Source organism: Canis lupus, unplaced genomic scaffold (genome assembly GCF_011100685.1).
Source record: "Canis lupus familiaris isolate Mischka breed German Shepherd unplaced genomic scaffold, alternate assembly UU_Cfam_GSD_1.0 chrUn_S1611H1802, whole genome shotgun sequence".
Lineage (NCBI taxonomy): Eukaryota > Metazoa > Chordata > Mammalia > Carnivora > Canidae > Canis > Canis lupus.
The window spans coordinates 40,959-63,460 of NW_023330452.1; the positions used below are offsets into that span (position 1 = coordinate 40,959).

At 45.5% G+C, this 22,502-nt stretch overlaps 1 protein-coding gene and 1 pseudogene across 1 annotated transcript; one reads left to right on the forward strand and one right to left on the reverse strand.

Annotated features, from left to right (window-relative positions):
- The first annotated feature begins 634 nt into the window (after positions 1-634).
- On the forward strand, positions 635-4,197 carry LOC119878431 (protein FAM90A1-like). Its single transcript, XM_038589057.1, has 3 exons — positions 635-779; positions 1,233-1,421; positions 1,880-4,197. Exons 1-3 carry the CDS (start codon positions 660-662, stop codon positions 1,976-1,978), a joined length of 408 nt encoding a protein of 135 aa, XP_038444985.1. The 5' UTR covers positions 635-659; the 3' UTR covers positions 1,979-4,197.
- An 8,943-nt stretch (positions 4,198-13,140) lies between these two features.
- On the reverse strand, positions 13,141-22,502 carry LOC119878432 (annotated as a pseudogene).

Sequence of the window (22,502 nt, forward strand, 5' to 3'; positions counted from 1 at the left end):
TTTTTTTCAATAGAAAAATTAGCTGGTTACACAAGGTGAAAAGAAATTCATATCCCAAATTCTGGATGGCAGTTAATTGGGGGCACTGCCAAGAACACATGGAATGGACGTGTTCATAAGCTCATATGGGCAGCTTCCCATCGAGTAGAGGAGAATGTATTTTCCCAAGTGAGTTTGGACTTAACCATGGCTTCCTGGGGTGTCACCTGGGGCATTCAGAGATTAGAGAGGGAAGCCCCCTTTCCTGAAGCTTGTGCCCTTTGAGTCCTTCATGGTGGATCTCAGAGGTCCCTCTGGACCTCAATCGGGAGAGGTCCCATCCCTGGTTTTGCTTCCACAGGAGATTTGGACAGACTTAATGATAGTGTTGGCAAGAGTCCTTCTAGGCAGACTCAACAACCTTGCTTATGGTTGGCCTTCCTCAAGGCAGGGATGTGGCTTGGCCAGGAGAGTGTAGGCAGGAAGGAGGAAAGAGAAGTGACAGAGGGAAATGTGTGTTTGCCATGAATGTCCTGACACTCGCTAATGCCCCCTTGGGAAGATGGTACAGGGAACAGGCCTGGGTCATGGTGAATAGGACTCCCTTGTTTCTTTTCCCTCAGGCTACCTGAATCCCATCCCAGACACCCACTGACTTGTCCCTTCAGGACGTGGGAAAGATGGTGGCCCATCAGGCTCAGCTTGGGCCTGACAGACCCTTGAGAGCCCAGAAAGGCAAGAGGCCACAGACAGCAGGACTGGCCCTCAGAGTTCCCAGACCGGAGGAGGAGGATCCCAGGGTAAGTGGGGAGGCTGGCATGGGTTTTGAAGCAGGAGCTCTGCCAGGAGTCTTGAGACAGGCTAGTGTCCTGGCTGATCGTCGTCCGGACTCAGTTGTCCATCCTGACATCGGCTGGAATCCCAGCAGGCTACACACTCAGAGGCTCAGAGCTGAGCATCAGCCTCAGGCACCATAGGATCAGATCCAGGCTTGTGTTTGTCCCAAATCTTAATGATGTTTCCCCCTGTCTTCAACTTGACACCTGCAATCCCACCTCCCCTCCCCTCCCTTCCACGGGCTGGGGGAGGAAGCATCCAGAGGTCTTCACTATGCTGGCACCTCACTAGCCAGATTCGATGTCCCCTGTCCTCCTCCCATGTGCCACTCCCTGAGGGTGGCCTCACATTCGTGTGCTTGGCAAGTTCCCTGGCATTTGAGTGGATGCCCTGACCCCTCCCCCTTCCTCCACCAGGTAAACTGCAGGGACTGTGAAGCCTTTGAATACAAGGCATCAAGCACCAGATGTCCCAAAAAACACTGGGGTCCGACCCTCGTTCCCGTGGCCTTGGGCTCCAGGAGGCTGAAAGAGAAAGTGGAGCCGTGGAGTGAGCGGGACCAGCGGGACCAGGCTGGGCTGTTGAACCAAGCTGAGAGGGAGAAGGTAGAGAGATGAAGGTGTGGAATGGGGCTTGCTGAACCGAATGCCAGGGCTGATACGACAGACCCCGCATCCGTGTGCATCCAGTGTGTGCAGTGCGGCGTGCGGGCAGAGCCAGGCTAGGCGAGGCAGGCAGAGGAGCCCCCAGGCTAACAGGGTCCACATTTGGGTGATGGTGCTGTCCTTGCTGATTTAGTGTGGGGTTTGTGGCTGGACAAGTGACCCTACACCAGTGAGTGTGTGGAGCTTGGCACATGCCAAGGCAGACCCTGTCACAGGCCCTGCATGTTAGAAACTGCCTGGACGACCTGGTGGGTCACTGTAGTCAGGGTGGGGGCAGAGGTGGGCGTAGAATGGCTGACGAGGGAAAGGACCATGTTGGCCCAAACCCAGGGCTGGCGTCTGGCTGGAAGACGGGGAAGGGAGTTCCTTCTCCTCTCAATGCTTTGATTTCTGTGCAGGCAAGTAGCCGAGCAGAGGAAGGCCCTGCTCCACAGGTTCCCCAGGAGACCCCGGGAGGGGCAGAAGCGCACCTGGAAGGAAGACACAGAATCTTGTGATTATGTGAGGGTGAGTGTGCACTGCTTCCCCGTGCTGTGCCCTGTGGGGACTCGCTGGGCTCCACGGGCCTCCTGGGGGCGGCGGGGCTCCACTTCCACTCTGACCAGTGCAGTTGAGTGGCGCGGTCTTTGCACCCATTTTTCCCTTGGTGCCCATGAAGTTGCCTTATACCTTGTATGTGTGGGAATGGTGGGCCGGTTGGCGTGTGAAGGTCATTGGCGGGCACCTCTGGAGCCCATACCATCCTCAGAGAAGAACAGGTGACTGTCCTTCGTGACTGTCCTCATGAGCAGAGCGGATGGAAGAGCCGGTCCAATGGAGGAAGCATCGATGGAAGGCAGGACCTTTGTGTGCTCCTCCCTGATGTCAAAAGTGCATCAACAGCATCCTGTCATGCCTTGTATGGCCTGTCATCTGCATGTGTGTCCAAGGCATTCGACTTGACAAACATCTCCAGGACTGAATCGAAGGGGTACCACAGAAAGGATGAGAGAAATCCCCAGGTAGATACTACAAGATGGAGACATTTCCCAAGGGTGACATATGCAGGAATGGATGTCAGATAGAGGACAGAGGACAGAGAAATAGGTGGTAAAAGTGTTCTTTTGGGGCCAATGCACAGCCCTCCATCCCCACTGGCAATACCCTGGCCGGGTCTGAGTGCCAGGGACCAGGAGAACCCGTGCTGTCTTTCCAGTGTGAAAGCTGGCAGGCTGGAGACCTGGGAATGACCATTGTGTCACTGCCAATGCTGTCCCACAGGGGCAGGGTTCTCGTCCTGGGACATAGGCGAGCTGTGTGCTCCAGGAAGGCCTGGGCTTGACTGGCTGAGGTCACTACACCAAGGAGGACATTCTGCTCCGCTAAGCCCACGGAGGTCAGAGTTCATAGCATCTCAAACTGTCCATCGGACCCCCTGGTGGATTGTATAGGGAAAGAGGAAATCCCCACAGACCCTTGAATTGAGGAAGAAACAGGTCCAACCTTGGTGCATGCAAATTGGCCAGTGGACTTGTCATTTGACACTTTTCTATTCTGTTTTTAGCCTTTATTTTTCAGCAGATGATTATTTTATTTGGTCAAATTCAGGTTGATTTAGTTCATAAAAATATAATTCATGATCCCACTTCAGATTCTTGTCTTCCCCACCTAATTGTCAGCTGAGTCTGTTGTATTAAAAAAATTTTCTGGTCCAACACTCCCCAAAAATCCCTTTTAAAACGTATTGCCCATCATTTTGGAGATGAATTGACCTGACCCTATAGATCAGTATTCTTCGTTTATGTCCCACACATGATCAGTGTCTCCATGATTGAACTGGTTCTTAATTTATACTTATTGGTGTTCACTTTTATTGTTTAGAAATGCTACTGCTTTTTGTGTGTCAATTTTGCAGGTTGCAATTTGGAAAAAAAGTTTCGTTAGCAGTCTGTGTGTATGTGTACCGTTTAGGGTTTTCTATATATATGATCAAGTGACTTGTGTAGAGAGATTGATAATTTTACTTCTTTTCAGATTTGGATGCTTTTTCTTGATTAATTGCTCAGAGTAGTACTTTCACTACTAAGTGAAATAGAAGTAATGAACTCTGACCTCTTTGCTTTGTACCTTAAAAAAAACCTTCCAGTTTCTCAACCTTGAGTCTGATGTTAGCTGTAGATTTTTATTGATTAAAATGATTAATATGATTTTGATTAATATGCTGAGGAAATTTCTTTTTATTAGTAGTTTATTGAAGGCTTTTGGTTAAGAAAGCTGGTGAACCTTATAGATGCTTTCTCTGCATCAATTGAGATCTCTGCTTATTGTGATTTTATTCATGCACTCTACTACATTGATTGCTTTGCCGATGTTGAACAATGCTTGCATTCGAGTAATAGAATCCTGGTTGGCCGTGGTGGTGTATAATCCTTTCAGTATGCTTTTGAATTAATTGTGCTTGTACTTTGTTGAAGATTTTTATATCAATGTTTATAAGGCATCTTGGTCTATACTTTCTTTTCTTGTAGTGTCTCTGTTAGGCTTTGGTATCAGGGTACTGCTAGCCTTATACAATGAGTTAGGAAGTATTTCCTACATTTCAATACTTAGAGATTGTTTGAGGAGTACTGTTGTTAATTCTCCTTTAAATATTTGGTAGAATTCACAAGTGGAGCCATCTTGTTTAGGACTTTCCTTTGTTGGGGATTTTTGATTACCAATTCAATCTCTCTCTCTCTCTCTCTCTTTTATACTTGAAAGTGCACATTTTGAATTTTATTGCATATATATATATTTAATTGGAGTTCTATTTGCCAGCATATAGTATGACACCCAGTGCTCATCACATCAAGTGCCCCCCTTAGTGCCTGTCACCCAGTCACTTGGTCCCCCTGCCCACCTCCCCTTGCACTACCCCTTGTTCGTTTCCCAGAGTTAGGAGATTCTCATGTTCTATCACCCTTTCTGATATTTCCCACTTATTTTCTCTCCTTTCCCCTATAGTCCCTTTCACTAATTTTTATATTCTCCGTATGAATGAGACCATATAATGATTGTCTTTCTCCGACTGACTTCTTTCACTCAGCATAGTACCCTCCAGTTCCATCATCCATGGCAAAGTAAATGGTGGGTATTTGTCGTTTCTAATGGCTGAGGAGTATTCCATTATGTAAAGAGACCACAGCTTCTTGATCCATTCATCTGTCGATGGACACCGAGGTTCCGTCCACAGAGTGGCTATTGTGGATGTTGCTGCTATAAACATCCCGTTGCAAGTGTCCCGGCGTTTCCCTGCATCTGTATCTTTGGGGTAAATTTCCAGCAGTGCAATTACTGGATCGTAGGGCAGATCCATTGTTAACTCCTTGAGGAACCTCCACACAGTTTTCCAGAGTGGCTGCCCCAGTTCACATTCCCACCAACAGTGCAGGAGGGTCCCCCTTTCTCCACATTCTCTCCAACATTTGTGGTTTCCTGCCTTGTTAATGTTCCCCATTCTCACCGGTGTGAGGTGGGATCTCATTGTAGTTTTGATCTGTATTTCCTTGATGGCCAGTGAAGTGGAGCATTGTCTCATGTGCTTGTTGGCCACGTCTATGTCTTCTTGGTGAAATTTCTGTTCATGTCTTTTGCCCATTTCATGATTGGATTGTTTGTTTGTTTGCTGTTGATTTTAATAAAGTCTTTATAGATCTTGGATACCAGCCCTTTATCTATTGGGACTTAAGCTAAAAAGCTTCTGCAGAGCAAAAGAAACAGTCAACAAAACCAATTCAATCTCCTACTAGTTATTCATTTGTTAGGTTTTCTCTTCCTTCACTTAGTTATGGTGGATTGTGTGTTTCTATCATTGTCCATTTCATCTAAGTTATCTAATTTGTTAACATACAAATATTCAAAGCATCCTTATAATACTTTTTATATTTCCTTTTTTTAATAAATTTATTTTTATTGGTGTTCAATTTACCAACATACAGAATAACACCCAGTGCTCATCCCGTCAAGTGTCCCCTCAGTGCCCGTCACCCATTCACCCCCCACCCCCGCCCTCCTCCCCTTCCATCACCCCTAGTTCATTTCCCAGAGTTAGGAGTCTTTATGTTCTGTCTCCCTTTCTGATGTTTCCCACACATTTCTTCTCCCTTCCCTTCTATTCCCTTTCACTATTATTTATATTCCCCAAATGAATGAGAACATACACTGTTTGTCTTCTCCGATTGACTTACTTCACTCAGCATAATACCTTCCAGTTTCATCCACATTGAAGCAAATGGTGGGTATTTGTCGTTTCTAGTGGCTGAGGAATATTCCATTGTATACCTAAACCACATCTTCTTTATCCATCATCTTTCAATGGACACCGAGGCTCCTTCCATACTTTTTATATTTCCATCACTTCACTAATCATATCCCCACTTTCACTTCTAACTTTACTCTTTTTTCTCCATAGGCAATGCAGCCAAAATTTTGCCTATTTTGTTTTTATCTTCAAAGAACTAACTTTCTAAGATATTTTCTATATTTTTTCCATACTCTATTTTTTCTCTAATCTTTACTTTCTTCATTCTTCTATCTTTAGGTTCAGGTTGCTCTTCCTTTACTAATTTATAAGGTGTAAAGTTGAGTTATTATATTTAGACAAGATTTCTTTTTTATGTGTTTACATATAAGAACTTCCCTCTTAGCACTGCTTTCACTGCTTTCCACAGGTTTCAGAATACTGTATTTTTGTTTTCATTTATCCTGAGGTATTTTCTAATTTTTCTTGTGTTTTTCTTTTACTTGTTGACTGTTTAAGAAGATGTTGTTTTATTTCCGCACATTTGCATACTTTCCAGTTTTCATTGGTCATAGATTTCTGTCATTGATTTCTACCTTTATTCCATTGTGAACAGAAATGATACATTGTATGATTTCAATCTTTTTAGATTTACTAAGAATTTTTTTGTAGCCAAACACATGGTCTTTTTGAGAATGTTTCACATGCACTTGATTTTTATGTTGTTGTTGGGTGGAGTTTACTGAATTATCCACAAGGACTAACTGATATGCTACCTTTTAAGTCACTTTATTTCTTTTTTTTAAGTCACTTTATTTCTATACAGATCTTCTATCTGGCCTATCTGGTTATTTTACCCATCATTGAAAGTAGATATTGATATTTGCATCAATTATTGTAGAACTATTTCCTTTTCTCCCTTTGATTTTGTCAGTGTTTGCTTCATACATATGGGAGTTCTAATATTTGTCATGTATATGATTTTAAGTACCGTATCTTCTTACTGTATAGATTCTTTAACAATATACACTGTCCTTGTTTGTCATTGGAACAGTTTTGGACTTAATGCCTATTTTGTCTGATATTAAAATAGCCACCCTAGCTCTCTTTGGTGCCTATTTGCATGGCATATTTTTTCTTTCCTTTAACTTTTCATCTATGTGTATCTTTAGATACAATGGGAGTCTCTTGTAGACATTATGTAATTAGATCATGATTCTTTTGTTTGCAGCTTTGTTTAAAATTTTTAATCCATGCTGCCATTCTATGTCTTTAGGTTTGGGAGTTTAATTCATTTATATTTAAAGTAATATTCAAAAAGGAAAACTTACAACCTTGACTTACTTAAGACTAATGTCAAGAATGAACTAGTATTTCATGTGTCTTCGGGATTTAACTAATTTTTACCTTTATGGCTTGTGTACTATGATACTAGTGTATTAGTTTATTTAAATATATGTATTTAAATATATAAATATATGTATCTAAATATATAAATTAAATATATAAATATATGTATTTAAATATATAAATTATATATAATATAATTTATCTCTCTATATATGTATAATATACTTTCTCCATTAGTTAGCTCTGCCTATATATATATTAGTGCATGTATGTGTTTATATGCCATACGTGACTTTTTATAAAATTAGCATTGCTATACACTACTTGCTTATTTTTTAACCACCTGAAAATTTGCTTTGTATGTTTTGTTTTCTTTCTCCTTTCCTGATTCTTTAGGCTTCCTGTACCTGGGATCACTATCATTTATCTGAAGATAATGCTTTTCTGTAGAAAGCATTATGTTTGTTCTTAAATGAAAATGTATTTAATTCTGTTTTTAAAGGACTTTTCATTAACTTTAGAATTCTGACAGATAATTATCTTTTTTGAGCACCTTACTGATAATTCATTGACTTTTATTTTATTTCTTTGAGAAATTGCTATAATACTTACTTTCTTCTTTACAGGAAGTTATCTCTTCCTTTGCTTTCATTTCTAACTATATGCATTTCTAAGAAAGGATGAAAAAACACATTTGAATTGAGTCCTTCCTGGGCAGGAGGAAAATCAATTTCTCTTTGTTTTGAAAACCTAATGCAAATAATATTTAAAAGTGGCCTGTGCATCCAGAATAGAAAAGATTATTCCTTGATTTTCTTGGTGGATATTCTTTTAATATTATTATTATCATTATCTAAAGATTTATTTGTTTATTTGAGAGAAAGCAAGCATGCAGGGGCAGAAGGAGAGGGAGAGAGAATCTCCAGCAGACACCCCTCTGAGCACAGAGCTGATGTGAGACTTGATCCCAGGACCATAAGACCATGACCTGAGCTGAAATCAAGAGTCAAGAATCTGATGCTTAACCGACTGAGCCAGCCAAGCAACCCTGTCTTGGTAGATATTCTACTACAAAATTTGCTTTTAGATAGCAAGCATTTACTTATTCTTTTGGTCCTGGATATTTATTTATTCTGTTTAGTTTACATTTTTATTGTGAATATAGTCTTTTACTAATAAATTTCTGTGTATTTCTTTTTAATGTTTAAGGTATGTGTTAAACTATTAATTTCTATAGTGGTTTCCATATTTCATTATTGCAATCTTGTTTATAACACATATCTAAGTATAACTGTTTATGTATTACCTATTTGGATATTGGAGTCTAGATTAAATGTTTAAAAAATCCCCTTGTGGCTTGAACTATGGGACCAGGGCTGTTAATGTGTATAGCTTATTGGTCTTTTTTCTCTGCAAGGCAGTTCTTATTTTCATTGTAAACCTTTTCTTATACTGTAAGAAATATAATTTTTTATATTATACACTTATATTGTAAGTGTCTTGGAGGCTCCCCCTTTTTTAGTACCAAGTTCCTGCTAATTTGTACTCTGAGTTGCCCATAACTGGTTGGTTCATTAAGAGAACATCTGACCCTACAGCTAGACTTCTGTAGTGTCTTGCTGAAGGGTCAAGAGATTGGCCTCTATTTCATCCTCAAGGGTCAACAGAGGCATCTCAGGAGCTGTCTGTTGCTGGTAAGAGATCTGAGTGTGATAAAGAATGTAAGGAGGAAAGAGAAGGAAGATTTTTTATTCTTCTGTGCAGAATACACAAGTCAGAATAAGTATCCATGAGTTCTTTGGGCTTTATAAGATCCAGAACTTGGTACAACTCCTTTGAAGAACAGCAGCTTGGGAATCTATTCCCAAGTAAATATAGGACAGGAGGGCAAGATTGATATTTGATTATTTTCCATGTAACTGAATATGTCAGGAGACCTACATTTTTGTAGATCACCTCTCCTGGCCTCATCTTTTATTTCTGCACTCTTTGGTATTTTTACAGTATCATGCATTTTTGAAAAGTAAATCTCTCTCCATTAGTTATCTGTGCCTAAAACAACTCCTATATGTAATATTTTTCCTATCAGAAAGACATTTCCAAGTTCTTCCACAGGATTCCAGAACTATGCATTTCTATGAGAAAGATCTTTGTGTTCAAGCTCAGCATCTCCAGGGATAGAAGATCTCTTTGTCAGGGAGGGAAGCAAAGAGGAAATGAACCAAGTCTTGCAGGCACACGCATCAAGTTTTGCTCTTAACAAGTTGTGTGATCCTGGGTAGATTAGCCAATTTTTCCCTGATCCTCTGTTACCTCACATTTAGAGCAGGATGGGTGTAATGTTATATTTGTACAATTCTGAAAGTCAAGGAGCAGAAAAGTTCTGAAGAAGGTCTCCGAAATTTCACTATTTTTACAGGCACAGAAAAGAACTTCCATTTGACCTCAGTCTCTGTGTTCTTAATGTCTTAATAATGACCTAGTAGAGTTCATGGTGAAGGAAGGGATGGACATGTCAGAGAAATGCCTCATATCTGTCTGGGGCTTCTTGACTTCTTGATTAGTTTGGGATGACCTCTCTCTCTTTTTAAATATTTTATTTATTTATTCATGAGAGACACACACACAGAGCTGCAGAGACACAGGCAGAGGGAGAAGTAGGCTCTATGCAGGGAGCCCAATGCGGGATTCGATCCTGGGTCCCCAGGATCAGGCCCCGGGCTGAAGGCAGTGCTAAACTGCTGAGCCACTTGGGCTGCCCTGAGATGACCTCTTTTTTTAAGATTTATTTATTTATTCATGGGAGACTCAGAGAGAGAGAGAGAGAGAGAGAGAGAGGCAGAGACCCAGGCAGAGGGAGAAGCAGGCCCCATGCAGGGAGCCTTATGTGGGACTTGATCCAGGCCTCCAGGATCACACCCTGAGCCAAAGGCAGGCGCTAAACCACTGAGCCACCCATGGATGACCTGTCTTAATGCAGCAGGACATCCTCCTTGGTTTTGCTCACATTTGCGAATATAGACAGTGACATGTTTAGTGGTGGTACTTTATTCTTATAGTATCTGTCAACTGCTCTAAGCTTCTGGTGGAACTAAGTGGGAGAGGTGGCATTTTCTCTGGAACTGATGCTCTTCCTTTGAAAACTGTTGAAGGGGAAGGCACCAAGACACTGATCATTACTTCATTTGATTTCAGTTTTCTTTCATATTGCTGCTTTTGTCTGTCATATCCAAATATTTCTAAATGTTAACTTCTGGGGGAATCCCTGGGTGGCTCAGCGGTTTAGCATGGCCTTTGGCCCAGGGCATGATCCTGGAGTCCCGGGATCGAGTACCATGTCCGGCTCCCTACATGGAGCCTGCTTCTCCCTCTGCCTGTGTCTCTGCCTCTCTGTGTGTGTGTCTCTTGTGAATAAATGATTAAAATCTTAAAAAAAGAAATTCTAAATTCTGGTCTGTAGGCCACTATGAATGAAAGATGACTTGCAAAAAAAAAAAGAAAAGAAAGATGACTTGCCTTTTTTTCCCATAATTGTCGGTATGTTACCCCATGGCAGTCCTTCTGAAGCAATTTTTGGCTCCTAGTCTGTAACCTCCATGTTGATGGCAATTCAAATGCTTTCTACTGCCCCCACCTATTCCATTTGGTATGAATATAGGAACAATACAAGCACTAAACAGTACTTGTCAAGCTTATTCATATTTTACTTCATTCATTTCCTATTTTAGTTCAATTAGCCAGCATACAGGACATCATTAGTTTCAGATGTAGTGTTCATTAATTCATCGGTTGCATATAACACAAAATAGTTGACATTGTAGTGATCTGTAATGTAAGGGTAAACCTGCCTGAAGCCATGGCAATTTTCCTCAAGTCCCTTAGGATACATCACAGGCTGTATGTCATATCTCCATTCTGAGCCCCACAGCAGGTGTACTTTATAGACAAGAAAAGAGGCATTCATAGAAAGCCAGAAACAGGAGCTCTGCTAATGTATATTGGACACTGGCCATATTCTAGGCTCCATAAGGAATAAACCATACCCTTAATTCAAGAACTTAAGATGTCCTGTCTGAGAGACACAAGTATTTTTAATGTCACAAATCATGTCATCACTCATAATGGAAGCATCAGGAAAAAGCCTCTGAGTACAAAAGTGGGAGACCTTGGTCCCAAGGAATAGACAGGAGAGTGTTGAAGAGAAGGAAAAATGAGTATCTCCCAAAGGGATGTTTGCTGGGTGGAGTTGAGTGAGATGGAATTCCTTCACAGGCGGTGAAGCAGCCTGAGCAGGGGTTTTGAAAGCAACACAGTGTATATATATATACACTATGGAATATTACTCAGACATCAAAAAAGTGGAATCTTAGTATTTGCCACAGTGTTGTTGGAACTAGAAGTTATTATGCTAAGCAAAATAAGTCGGTTAGAGAAAGATGATTATCACATGATTTTGCTCATTTTTTTGTGGGGGAAAGAAAAAAAAACATCCAAAATTTATTCTCCAAGACAGACAGTATCAGCAGGTAAAACCTACAGGGGTTTCTCCACAGGTCATACATTCACACGGGCATGATTTGCTTAACAGGGAGAAAGGCTCTGGTGTGTTCTCTGTAACAATATCCACTTCACAGTGTAAACAGGTACTAGCATTGTGTTCTCAACTCACAATTCCAGAAGGAAAAGCAAAACGTGGCAAAAAAAAAAATTTGGATCCTAAAGTCAGGCACAATAACACAGACCAACATTTGTTAACAGTCTTGATCTACTTTTCCACAAAGAAAGAGATTCTCCACTCGGAAATTAAGGTCTTTCTTTCTCCTTCCTTGTTCAACCATCAGAGCATGCTTCATCATTACATATACAAAAGGTGGGGGGGGGGGGGGCTCGAGTTAAAAAAAAGAATCATGAAAATATCTTCAATGTCCAGCTGCTCCCACCACACATCAACTCAGGTTTAAGCCAGGGTCATAAAATAAGAAAATAGACACTATGGCTACAAAAGTAAAAAATAAATGAGGTAGATAAATTAAAGCTTTCACACCCATGACTTGCCATTCGAACTTCGTAGCCTTCATGCAATACTCAAGAACAATCTTCATACTAACTTGGCATAAGCTGCACCAAGGACATTTTTTTGTACAAAGTAGTATGTGAACCTATAAGAAATATGCCCTTTCCATGAGTTTCTTCAAGAAGGAAAACCCAGGTCTTTGATTGAGTAGGCACTGGCGAACCAAATTAAGTCACCTGAGGGTCCCTGCTTAGGTGTCTAGCCCTCCTGGTGGCTCAGGAAGGAGGCATCTGGAACGCGTCGGGAGTACATTGGCACTCCTGGGGCTCCGAATGAACTCTATTTAAATAAGCAGCAACACACATTGACTCCCTAAGGACTAAACCAGCCCATTTGAGGGTATCCTACCTAAGGTCCCAAGGTTGAAGGAATTTTGTAATTCTACAACCTTAGTTTAAAGAAAAAAAAGTACATTCAGGGAAAAAAAGAAAGGAAGGATGGGTACAGGGATGGGGGGTGTCATGCAAAACAGGTCCCTAAACAACTGCCAGATCTTGTCCACGTACCCGCATACAGTCACCAGGGAAGTACACAACCCCCTCCCCCAATTAGGCTAACAGTTGTCCATTGTAGTTCAGTAAGTTCCAACTTGAAATAGGAGGACAGTCTTTGGAAACAGTTACTCTCAGTTGTACAAAGGTTTTATGTATACAGTTTGTCCCAAGTAACAAAGCTACTTTGCAGGACCCGCTTCTTTCCAAAGTTAAAGAAAAAAATTCTAGTCCGTATATGTTTTAGTATTTTTTGTTCTTTTTCTTTTTCAATTATTTTTTTTTCTTTTTTCAATTTCTTTTCTCTTTTTTAATTGTTTTCGATTTTATCAAAAAAAAATTTTTTTTTTTTGCAAAGCAGCATAACAACATCTGATTGTAGGACTTGCCTGAGGTTGTGATCACAACTGTAAACATTTGCACATCATAGGAAAAACAGGAGGAGATGGGTTCTTTTAATAAGGAAAAAAAGTAGAGTTCTAGAGGTTATTCTGCCTGCATTTCTCCCTCGACAAAGAGCTCAGCTGACTGCAATCTATTTTCTTCGAGGAAGTGAGGGAATTGGTGTTTGGGGACGCCGTGGGCAGCACCTGGTTTTTCCACTTCAGCACTGATGGCAGACTGGAGCCATCCATCCTGGAGCTAGTGGTGGTGTCCACAGTGGAGCTGGCTCCAGGGGCACTGGGAGGTAGGCGTCCCCCCACTCTGCACCACAGAGATCTCATTGGTCTTCATGGCCAGACCTCCACTGAGCACGGTGGTGTACTGGTTCCACACGGCAGGGTCCAAGGTCCCCGAAGGGGCCAGGATTCCCTTTGGACACATCTCAGGGGCTCCCTTGCCATCAGCTCCTAACAGAGCCATGGTGCTTGCTGGCCAGCTCCCTCCCAGGCAGCCGAGCCACTGGTCGCCCCGTGCGCCATAGAGCGGACCTGCAAGTTGCCTTTGGTGGTAACAGCTCGCCCACGTAGGTTGCACACGAAAGGCCTGTCCCCAGGTGAGTCCACTCGTGAATTTGAAGAGCGCTCCGAGGAGAAATCCTTCCCACACCCTGTGCGGCCGCGGGGTTTGGCCTGTCGCCGAGTCCGGGCCGCTAGCGGAGGTGACAGGCCTGGGGACGTGGCCGCGGGCCCAACAAGCGCACCAGGGCCTCCGCCTTGACACAGGTTGGCTGGGCTCGGGCACGTGCTGCGGGCAGCTGTCCCGCCTCCCCCGGGCGGCCGTCCTCGCAGTGTCCGCTGTGCCCCAGCGTCGGGGGACCTGGCCTTGACGCTCTGCTGGCTGCCGGCGGGCCGGGGCCTGGAAGGACGCGGGCTGCAGCGCACCTGGACTCCGGCCCGGTCCTCCTGGACCCCGTCACTGAGGACGACGAGTTGTCGGTCAAGCCTCGCTCCACCGAGCCGTTCTGGGCTCTGCCGCCGCAGGACTAGAGGAGCAGGACCCCCTTCCCCGGGCCCAGGGCGGCCGGCAGGGCGACCCCGAGCGTGGGGGATGCGAGTAGGTGCTGGGAAGCCGCCCGGGGACCTTCAGGGAGCAGCTCGAAGCGTCCTGGGGGCCCCGCTCATCCACGTCAATGCTCTGATGACATCATCGTGACAGGTGGCACCCGTGCTGCCGTGTGGCTGACCGTCGGGGCCTCGGGACCCGGGAAGTCACAGGGGATCTGGGGCAGAGGCGTGTGGGGAATCTGGCTGCCCATGTGCATCTGGACGTGCTGCTGCCGCAGGGCCACGTCTGAGAACCTCTTCTGGCAGATGGGGCACGAGTGCCGCGTCTCTATGGACGTGTTGGTCCGGGGAACCCCGAGGTGCATCTTCAGGTTGCCCTTGGTGGACAAGGCCCAACCCCAGATCTTCCCTGGAGCGGCCTCTTCCCGTTGCATTGTGGGGGCCGTAATGCATCTCCAGGGAGCTTTGGCAGCTCAAGACCCGGTGGCAAAAGAGACATTCGTTGGGGTCGGTGGTGGCCTTGTCAATGTTCCCAACCAGCTGCCGTCATTTCAGGGTCTCTGACCCAGCTCGGGGGTCCCACTCCCTTGGAAGCCACCTCCCCTCGGTGAAGTGTGGTTTGCCTCCCCCCTCCAGACAGTAGGGACCCGTCCTCACTTTCCGGGGAAGGCCCGGGCTGCAGGTCATTGGGCAGCGGGCCGCCCAGGAGGTCCTTGGAGTTAGTCCCTGAAGAGAGATTCTGAGGTAGCCCTAGGCCGGGGTCTCTGTTACAAGGACAGGTGGGCTGTCTAAAGAGAGACTCGATTCACCGACGGGGACGGCTGCAGAGAGTGCATAGGAAATGCCATGGCCTGCCGATGCTTTGTCCTGGAACTCGGCAAAGAGCTGGGGGTGGGCCTTCACCTGGGGATGTGGGTGCAAGTGCACTTGAGGTTGCCCTGGGTGGTGAACCGGTGGCCACAGACAGAGCCCACGAAGGGTCTCTCTCCGGTATGGGAGCCGCGGGGATCTGCAGGGAGCTATGGGCCCCCCAAGCCCTGCTACAGTACTTAGGCTCGTGCTTGCAGAGGCCGGCCTGTCTGGGTTTGGCCTGCCCCGGGGACACGTTCGGCGGCTTCCCCTTCCCTTTCCTGGACGGGCCTAACGCCTCGGTGGAGGAAGGGCTCTGGAGGAGCACAGAGCCCGGGGCCGACGTAGCAAAGCACCGGGAAGGCGCGACCTGGCGTTGGCAGCACCCTCGTCCGTCGGGCTCCAGGGCAAGGGCGCACCCCGGGAGCTGCGGGGAAGGGGTGTTCGCCTGATGCCTCACCTGGGCTGGTGTCGGGGTCCGGAGACAGGGCAGGCCCCGCTGCCGGCTTGGGGGCCGCGGAGAGCTGCGGGGCGTGCGGCGGCCCAGGGTCTGGAGGGGGTCCCCCCCCCCAGCGGAGGGCGCGCAGGCCCACGTGCTGCCCGGCTGCGGAGGCCCCGGGAGCCTGATGTGCTGCAGCTGCGGCTGCTGCGGGCGCAGGATCTGCTCCGGCCGCGGGGCTGCTGGCGCCGGGCGCTGCATGGGTCACCCGCACCCTGTGCCCCGCGGGGCTCGCAGTGACCAGGTGGCGGCCGCTTTGCCTTGGGGTAGTAGCTTCCGTCCTGGGGCGCGCTCGGCAGGCGGTCTCGGCCTTCAGGTCCACGACACACTCGGCCCCGCTCGTCCTTGAGCCCCCCGGCCGCCGCCCCCTCCCTGGGACCCTCCGCACCCCCGGGCGGCGGCGGCGGCTGAGCGCGCCCCGGGGACTCTGCCCGGCCCGGCCCCTGCCGGGGTCGTGTGCGCACAGCCGGGGCAGGGCGGTTGTCTCTGTCCTAGGAACCCGAGAAGCTGGAGAGCTCTGCACAGCCCTTCTCACAGCTGCGAGTCTCCTCCCCACCAGTCCTGTGTGCAGTGCTTCCGGCCCTGCTGGCTTCACCGCCGCCCGGGGGTCACTGGGCCCGTCCTCCTCCGCGTTGGCGCGCGGGTTCCGCCTGCCTGCGCCCCGACGCGGTGCGAGCATCGCCCCGGGAGGGCCTCGGTTATTTGCCCACTCCGCTGCAAATTCCTGGAGTTCTTTGCTCATATTTTAATAAACAAAACAGGGTAATGGGGAAGGGAGGGAAAATAAAATAAGAAGAAATCAGAGAGGGAGAAAGAAACATAAGCGACTCTTAACTCTAGGAAACAAACTGAGTCTGCTGGAGGGGAGGTGGGTGGGGGGATGGGGTAACTGGGTGATGGGCATCAAGGAGGGCTCGTGATGTAATGAGCATTGGGTGTTACATGCACCTGATGAGTCACTGATCTCTACCCCTGAAATTAATAGTATGCTATATGTTAATAATTGAATTTAAATAAAATTATAAAGAAGAAAGCAAGCAACATGAGATCCACAATGAGCTGCCGCATGCATGTTTAAGTGACTGATTAGTGACTAGTGGGTCTACCTTCAATGTCATACATTCAAGGTCATGAGCTGAAGTAAGGATCATTTTTTACCTTGGAATTTAGGAGCTTTTTACAACCATGTGAATAAATATTCTAGACGTTTAGAAAATTTAATTTGGTTCTGGGAATTTACATGGTTTGTCTGAGTTTACTTCACCCCGATGAAAATAAGCTGCATACTCTGTAAACATACTGCACCTTCTCTGGATTCTCTTCTTTGAACCCAACTGCCTCAACCTCTAGTATTAACTGTCTTTGGGGCCTACTTAGAGCCTAAACTCCACCAGAATAATATTGTCTTTATGAGGTCCTTTTGAGGATTAAGAGATAGATTACAGGGATCCCTGGGTGGCGCAGCGGTTTAGCGCCTGCCTTTGGCCCAGGGCGCGATCCTGGAGACCCGGGGTCGAATCCCACATCGGGCTCCCGGTGCATGGAGCCTGCTTCTCCCTCTGCCTATGTCTCTGCCTCTAGCTCTCTCTCTCTCCCTCTCTGTAACTATCATAAATAAATAAAAATTTTAAAAAAGAGATAGATTACAGAAAGCAATGCTATGACAAAATCAAAGTATATGTATAAATCAAAAGCATATTCATGCAAAGGGATCACAATGTTTTTTCAACTAATCACTGTGGTGTGACATTTTGAACACTATGAAGTAAGTCAATAAAGCTCTCGAGTGAAACATCTTGATATTTTATAAAGCTGCATGCTTATTATAAAGCTCACCCTTTGGTTATTACAAAGAAGAGCAAGTATCTATCTTTGACAATATGCTGATGAACACAAAACTTGAACAAGATGTATACATATGTTTTCCAAATTTGAAATTAAACAAAAGGAAAGGGATCCCTGGGTGGCGCAGCGGTTTGGTGCCTGCCCTTGGCCCAGGGCGCGATCCTGGAGACCCGGGATCGAATCCCACCGTCGGGTGCATGGAGCCTGCTTCTCCCTCTGCCTGTGTCTCTGCCTCTCTCTCTCTCTCTCTCTCTCTTTATTTATCATAAATAAATAAAAATTAAAAAAAATAAAATAAACAAAAGGAAAAAATAAATTGAAAATGTATGAATGCTCAGGTGAGACCTACTAGTATCACCTTTGAAAAGGAATGTACAATTAAAATAGGTTGAATGGGGCTGCCCGGGTGGCTCAGTGGTTTAGCGCTGCCTTCAGCCCAGGGCATGATCCTGGAGACCCGGGATTGAGTCCCACATTGGGTTCCCTGAATGGAGCTTGCTTCTCCCTCTGCCTGTGTCTCTGACCCCCATTTCTCTCTCTCTCTGTCTCTCATAAATAAATAAAATCTTAAAATAAAATAAAATATGTTGAATGATGTCACCTAAAATGCTAGTGTAAGTAACTCCGACACACCATCCCTTCATGAAGGCAATGATCAAGCTGACAAAAACTATTGGAATCAACTTTTTCTGACTTCTAAAAAACACAAAACCTGGGGAAGGGCTTAAAAGAAAAAAAGAAAAAGGTACTGAACTTCAGTAAAACAGTCTTTATGGCATTTTAACTTAACCACCTACCATGCCACACTCCCCAGCTCTGTGGTCACCATGAGGACAGTGGTCTACTTTCCTGGGACAGTGTGCTCATGCCAGCAAGACTGATTATTCTCAGAGAATTGTGGTTGTGTATTCTGACCTCCTTGGGGACTCCAAGAAGCACTGACTCAGGGTCTTTCATTGTTTGAGGCAGTTTCAAACTGCCTCAGAGCTTTTAGGAGCTCCCGGGTGACACTGCCAAGAGCATGTCAGTGAACATACTAGCCACACCTGTCTGGGCAAGGGGCCAACCAGAGAGGCCAGAGGCAGGCAGACCGAAACACCTGGGAAGGAAGATGCTGGGGGTTATCAAGGGACGAAGGACACCGAAAATCTGCTGTGTGCCAGGCAATCCAAGGGCCATGCTGATGCCCGTGGCTGGACATATTCTTAGAAAACCCTTGAGAGGACCACATGAGCTTGCCTTCAGCACCAGGGCAACAGCAAGGGAAGGGAAGACAGAGTTAACTCCCTGCCTGCGCCCTGTGGGGCGGAGCGCAGCGCAGGGGCGTCTGCAGTGACTAGCAGAGTGCTTCGTGGTGGCTTGGCTCCCGGCATTTAAGGGGCTCTCTCTCAAATCACAAGGTGGCCGCTGGGCTAACAGAAGAGACTTCAGGGCACTCATAACAAAGATCCTTTACAAAAAGTTGAGAAAAGCATTAAACACGTAACACCATCCACACAAGTTGTAAACAAACAAACAAAACCCAGAAAAGGCAGAAGAGTGCCGTTTCCAAAATTACCACGCTGTGATGTTCAAAGTGTCAATATTCAACGACAGAAGATGGCAGTCACTCAAAGAAAGGAAGTACCGTTCATGGGAGTGGGCAGAGATTGGTAATGAAACTGAGGACCATGCTCCTAAGGAAGTGGCTTTAAAAGAACTATTTCAGTGATGCTTAAGAAATGAAACCTGGGGTGGCTCAGTTGGTAAATTGTCTGACTCTTGATTTTGGCTCAAGTCATGAGATCGAGCCCTCCATGGGCTCCATGCTCAGTGTGGAGCCTGCTTAAGATTCTCTCTTCCTTTTTTCCTTCTCTCCCTCCTAAAAAATGAAACCAGAAAGGATTCATTTTTACCAAATCAAGACTTTCAATACATCGTGATAGATTTTAAAATGCAGTTACAAATTCTGGAGTTGAAAAGTACAATAGTTGAAATGAAAAAACTCTATATAAGAAGAGGGTTCTAGCATTGGATTTGATCAAGAGGAAAACTAATCCATGACCATGAAGACAAATCATTTGAAATGATCAGTCAAGGTTTATGGATGAGCCAAAGATGATCTTTGCACAGCAGACCTCTGTTTATTTTTTCACAGCAGGCAGAGACCTTTAACTCAAAAAACCACTGTTACCAACCTCAAATTTTTACACACTGAATTGATTTAAACATAGCCCAGATTGGTAGAGGTTAAGCCATTTATAGCTTAGCCATATCTTCTGGGCATATCCTGTGAATCACCACCTGACATCTACTAACAGTAGATAAGATAAATCATGAATATTAGTGTCTCCAGGATCCTGTCATCCGTTCATAATTCCCTGGCTCAGAGACTCCATATCTCGATGAGAGACTTCATCTCCCTAAGTAAGCCCTTCTTCAATCCCTCTCCTCTGGGGAGCTTCTTTTCTATCCTAGCTTTCTGGGTGGCGGCCCAATACTGTTGCCACTGAAAGATATCCTGTGAGGGACCTCTCCATTCAATTAAGCTGTCAGCGTGCCATCCAAATAAGTCTTATTGTGTGATTATATAATTATACATTATCAGCCCTATGCTGAAGTCCCTTGATCTCAGTACAACTGCCCGACACACATCCATGGGTCAGTGGAGATAATCCTACCAGAACGGGGCCTCCTCTGAGAAGGGAGTGTGTGCATAAAACTTAGGGGTCCCAGCACTAGCAGAGGCCCCAGGACTGGCCCCTTCCTTCCTGGAGACACCCTGTGCGATTCCTGGCTGAGCCACCAGATGGGTCTCTAATAAAGTGGTTTCCCAGAATTACAGTTCAATACAACTAGAGCTTGGGAGTAGGACATGTATTGCCTTAGTCAGACAATAGAATTGGTTGCTCATCATCCTCACACATGACTTGACAGTGTGTTTCTACCCTAAGTGTACCACAGAATCATCGGAGGAGATTTTTTTTTAATGATGTATCAGTTTCAACCAGGGATGTGCTCATTTATTTGGTCTCTAGCCCATGGTTTTAGGAGTTTGCTAGTTTGGCAAGAGCACAGGTCAGCTCAGGACTCCTTGGAGTATTTCCCCTTGGTGTTTAAGTTCAGTACTGGTTTTGGTTGAGGGAAAACATTTCCAAGCCTTGGGACCACAGCACGGGAATCCCTAGGGAAATCCCCTCTGTGAGAATGTGGCTTTCACTCAGGGGGAAAGTACTTTGCACTAATTATTTAAACAAAACAAAACCGCTTAAGTGATGGCTGATAGGTTTAGGTATCTTATCCTACTGGAGCCCTATTTTCTGGTCTGTGGGGGTGGGGTGGTGAACAGCCACGGTGCTATCTAAGGTGACTGGAGGATGCATAACCCAGGAATTACCTTAATAATACTAGATAGACTGTGGTCACAGAATAAACCCTTTCTCCTACTCTTAGCTCAATTCAGAAGTTTGGAGACAAAATACAAAGAGATTTCTGGAGACGGAGAGATAAAAGCTGCCTTTTATCGGAGAGATAAAACCTGGCACCAGGTTGCTTCCAGTAGCAGAGACATAGCCTGAGGGCGACCAAAATCTTTACTGGATATCTTTGACAGTGCCCGTCTGACCCTGTCTGACCAGGGCCATGACCTTCTGAGAAACCTGGCAAGTGGGGCTGAAGGTCACCATTGTGCCACCACCAGGGCATTAAGGCAGACAGACCATGGTGATGGGAAGTTGGACTAAGTGGAGCTGAGTTGTATGGAAGGGGCCGTTGAAGAAAGGGGAGACTCAGAGTCCTGATGAGTCTCTAACCCACATGCCCGGAAGTACAGACCTGGATCTACAAAGAGAAAACTAGAATACCAACATGTAGCTTCTTTAGCAAGACGTTTTATTTTTCAAATATTTTTCCGTGTTGATCTATAGTAAAAGTTAAACTTGTTAAAAAATTTTACTTTTAATATTACCAGATCATTTCACATTCCTATATTTTTGCCACATTTTTCATAATCGAAAGGACCAAAGGTTATCCTCTGCATAAGTGCTAAAAAAGTGCTTTATTTTTTTAAAGGTTTTATTTCTAAGTAATCCCCACGCCCAAGGTGGGGCTCGAAGCCACAACCCTGAGATCAAGAATCCCATGCACCACCATAGGAGCCAGCCAGGCACCCCAACAGTTAAATCTTATTTATTTTTAATTAATTTATTTTTTGTTGGAGTTCAATTTGCCAACATATAGCATAACACCCAGTGCTCATCCCATCAAGTGCCCCCCTCAGTGCCTGTCACCCCGTCGTCCTGTCACCGCCTGCCTACCTCCCCTTCCACCACCCCTTGTTCGTTTCCCGGTTAGGTGTCTCTCCCTTTCTGATATTTCCCACTCATTTTCTCTTTCCCCTTTATTTCCTTTCACTATCTTTTATATTCCCCAAATGAATGAGACCATATAATGTTTGTCCTTCTCCTATTGACTCACTTCACTCAGCAGAATACCCTCCATTTCCATCAACGTCAAAGCAGATGGTGGGTATTTGTCATTTCTAATGGCTGAGGAATATTCCATTGTATACATAAACCACATCTTCTTTATCCATTCATCTTTCGATGGACACCGAGGCTCCTTCCACAGTTTGGCTCTTGTGGACATTGCTGCTAGAAACATTGGGGTGCAGGTATCCTGGCGTTTCCCTGCATCTGTATCTTTGGGGTAAATCCCCAGCAGTGCATTTACTAGGTCATAGGGCAGATCCATTGTTAACTCTTTGAGGAACCTCCACAGTTTCCCACAGTGGCTGCACCAGGTCATATTCCCACCAACAGTGCAGGAGGGCTCCCCTTTCTGCACATCCTCTCCAACATTTGTGGTTTCCTGTCTGGCCAATGTTCCCCATTCTCACCGCTGTGAGGTGGGATCTCCTTGTGGTTTTTATCTGTGTTTCTCTGATGGAAATACAGTGATGTGGCGCACTTTCTCATGGGCTTGTCGGCCACGTCTACGTCTTGCTCTGTGCCGTTGCCATTGGTGTCTTTTGCCCATTTCCGGATTGGATGGTTGGTTTCTCTGCTGTGGAGTTGAATAGGTTCTTTAGAGATCTTGGATGCTGACCCTTTATCCGACGGGTCATTTGCACGTAGCTGCTCCCATTCTGGAGGTTGTCCGTCGGTTTTGTTGAGTGTCTCTTTGGCTGTGCGGAAGCTTCTCATCCTGGTGAAGTCCCAATAGTTCAT

Coding starts and splice junctions, on each gene's coding strand:
- LOC119878431 (XM_038589057.1), top strand. CDS start 660: ATGGTGGCCCATCAGGCTCAGCTTGGGCCTGACAGACCCTTGAGAGCC. Junction 780..1,232: donor CGGAGGAGGAGGATCCCAGG/GTAAGTGGGGAG, acceptor TTCCTCCACCAG/GTAAACTGCAGGGACTGTGA. Junction 1,422..1,879: donor ACCAAGCTGAGAGGGAGAAG/GTAGAGAGATGA, acceptor ATTTCTGTGCAG/GCAAGTAGCCGAGCAGAGGA.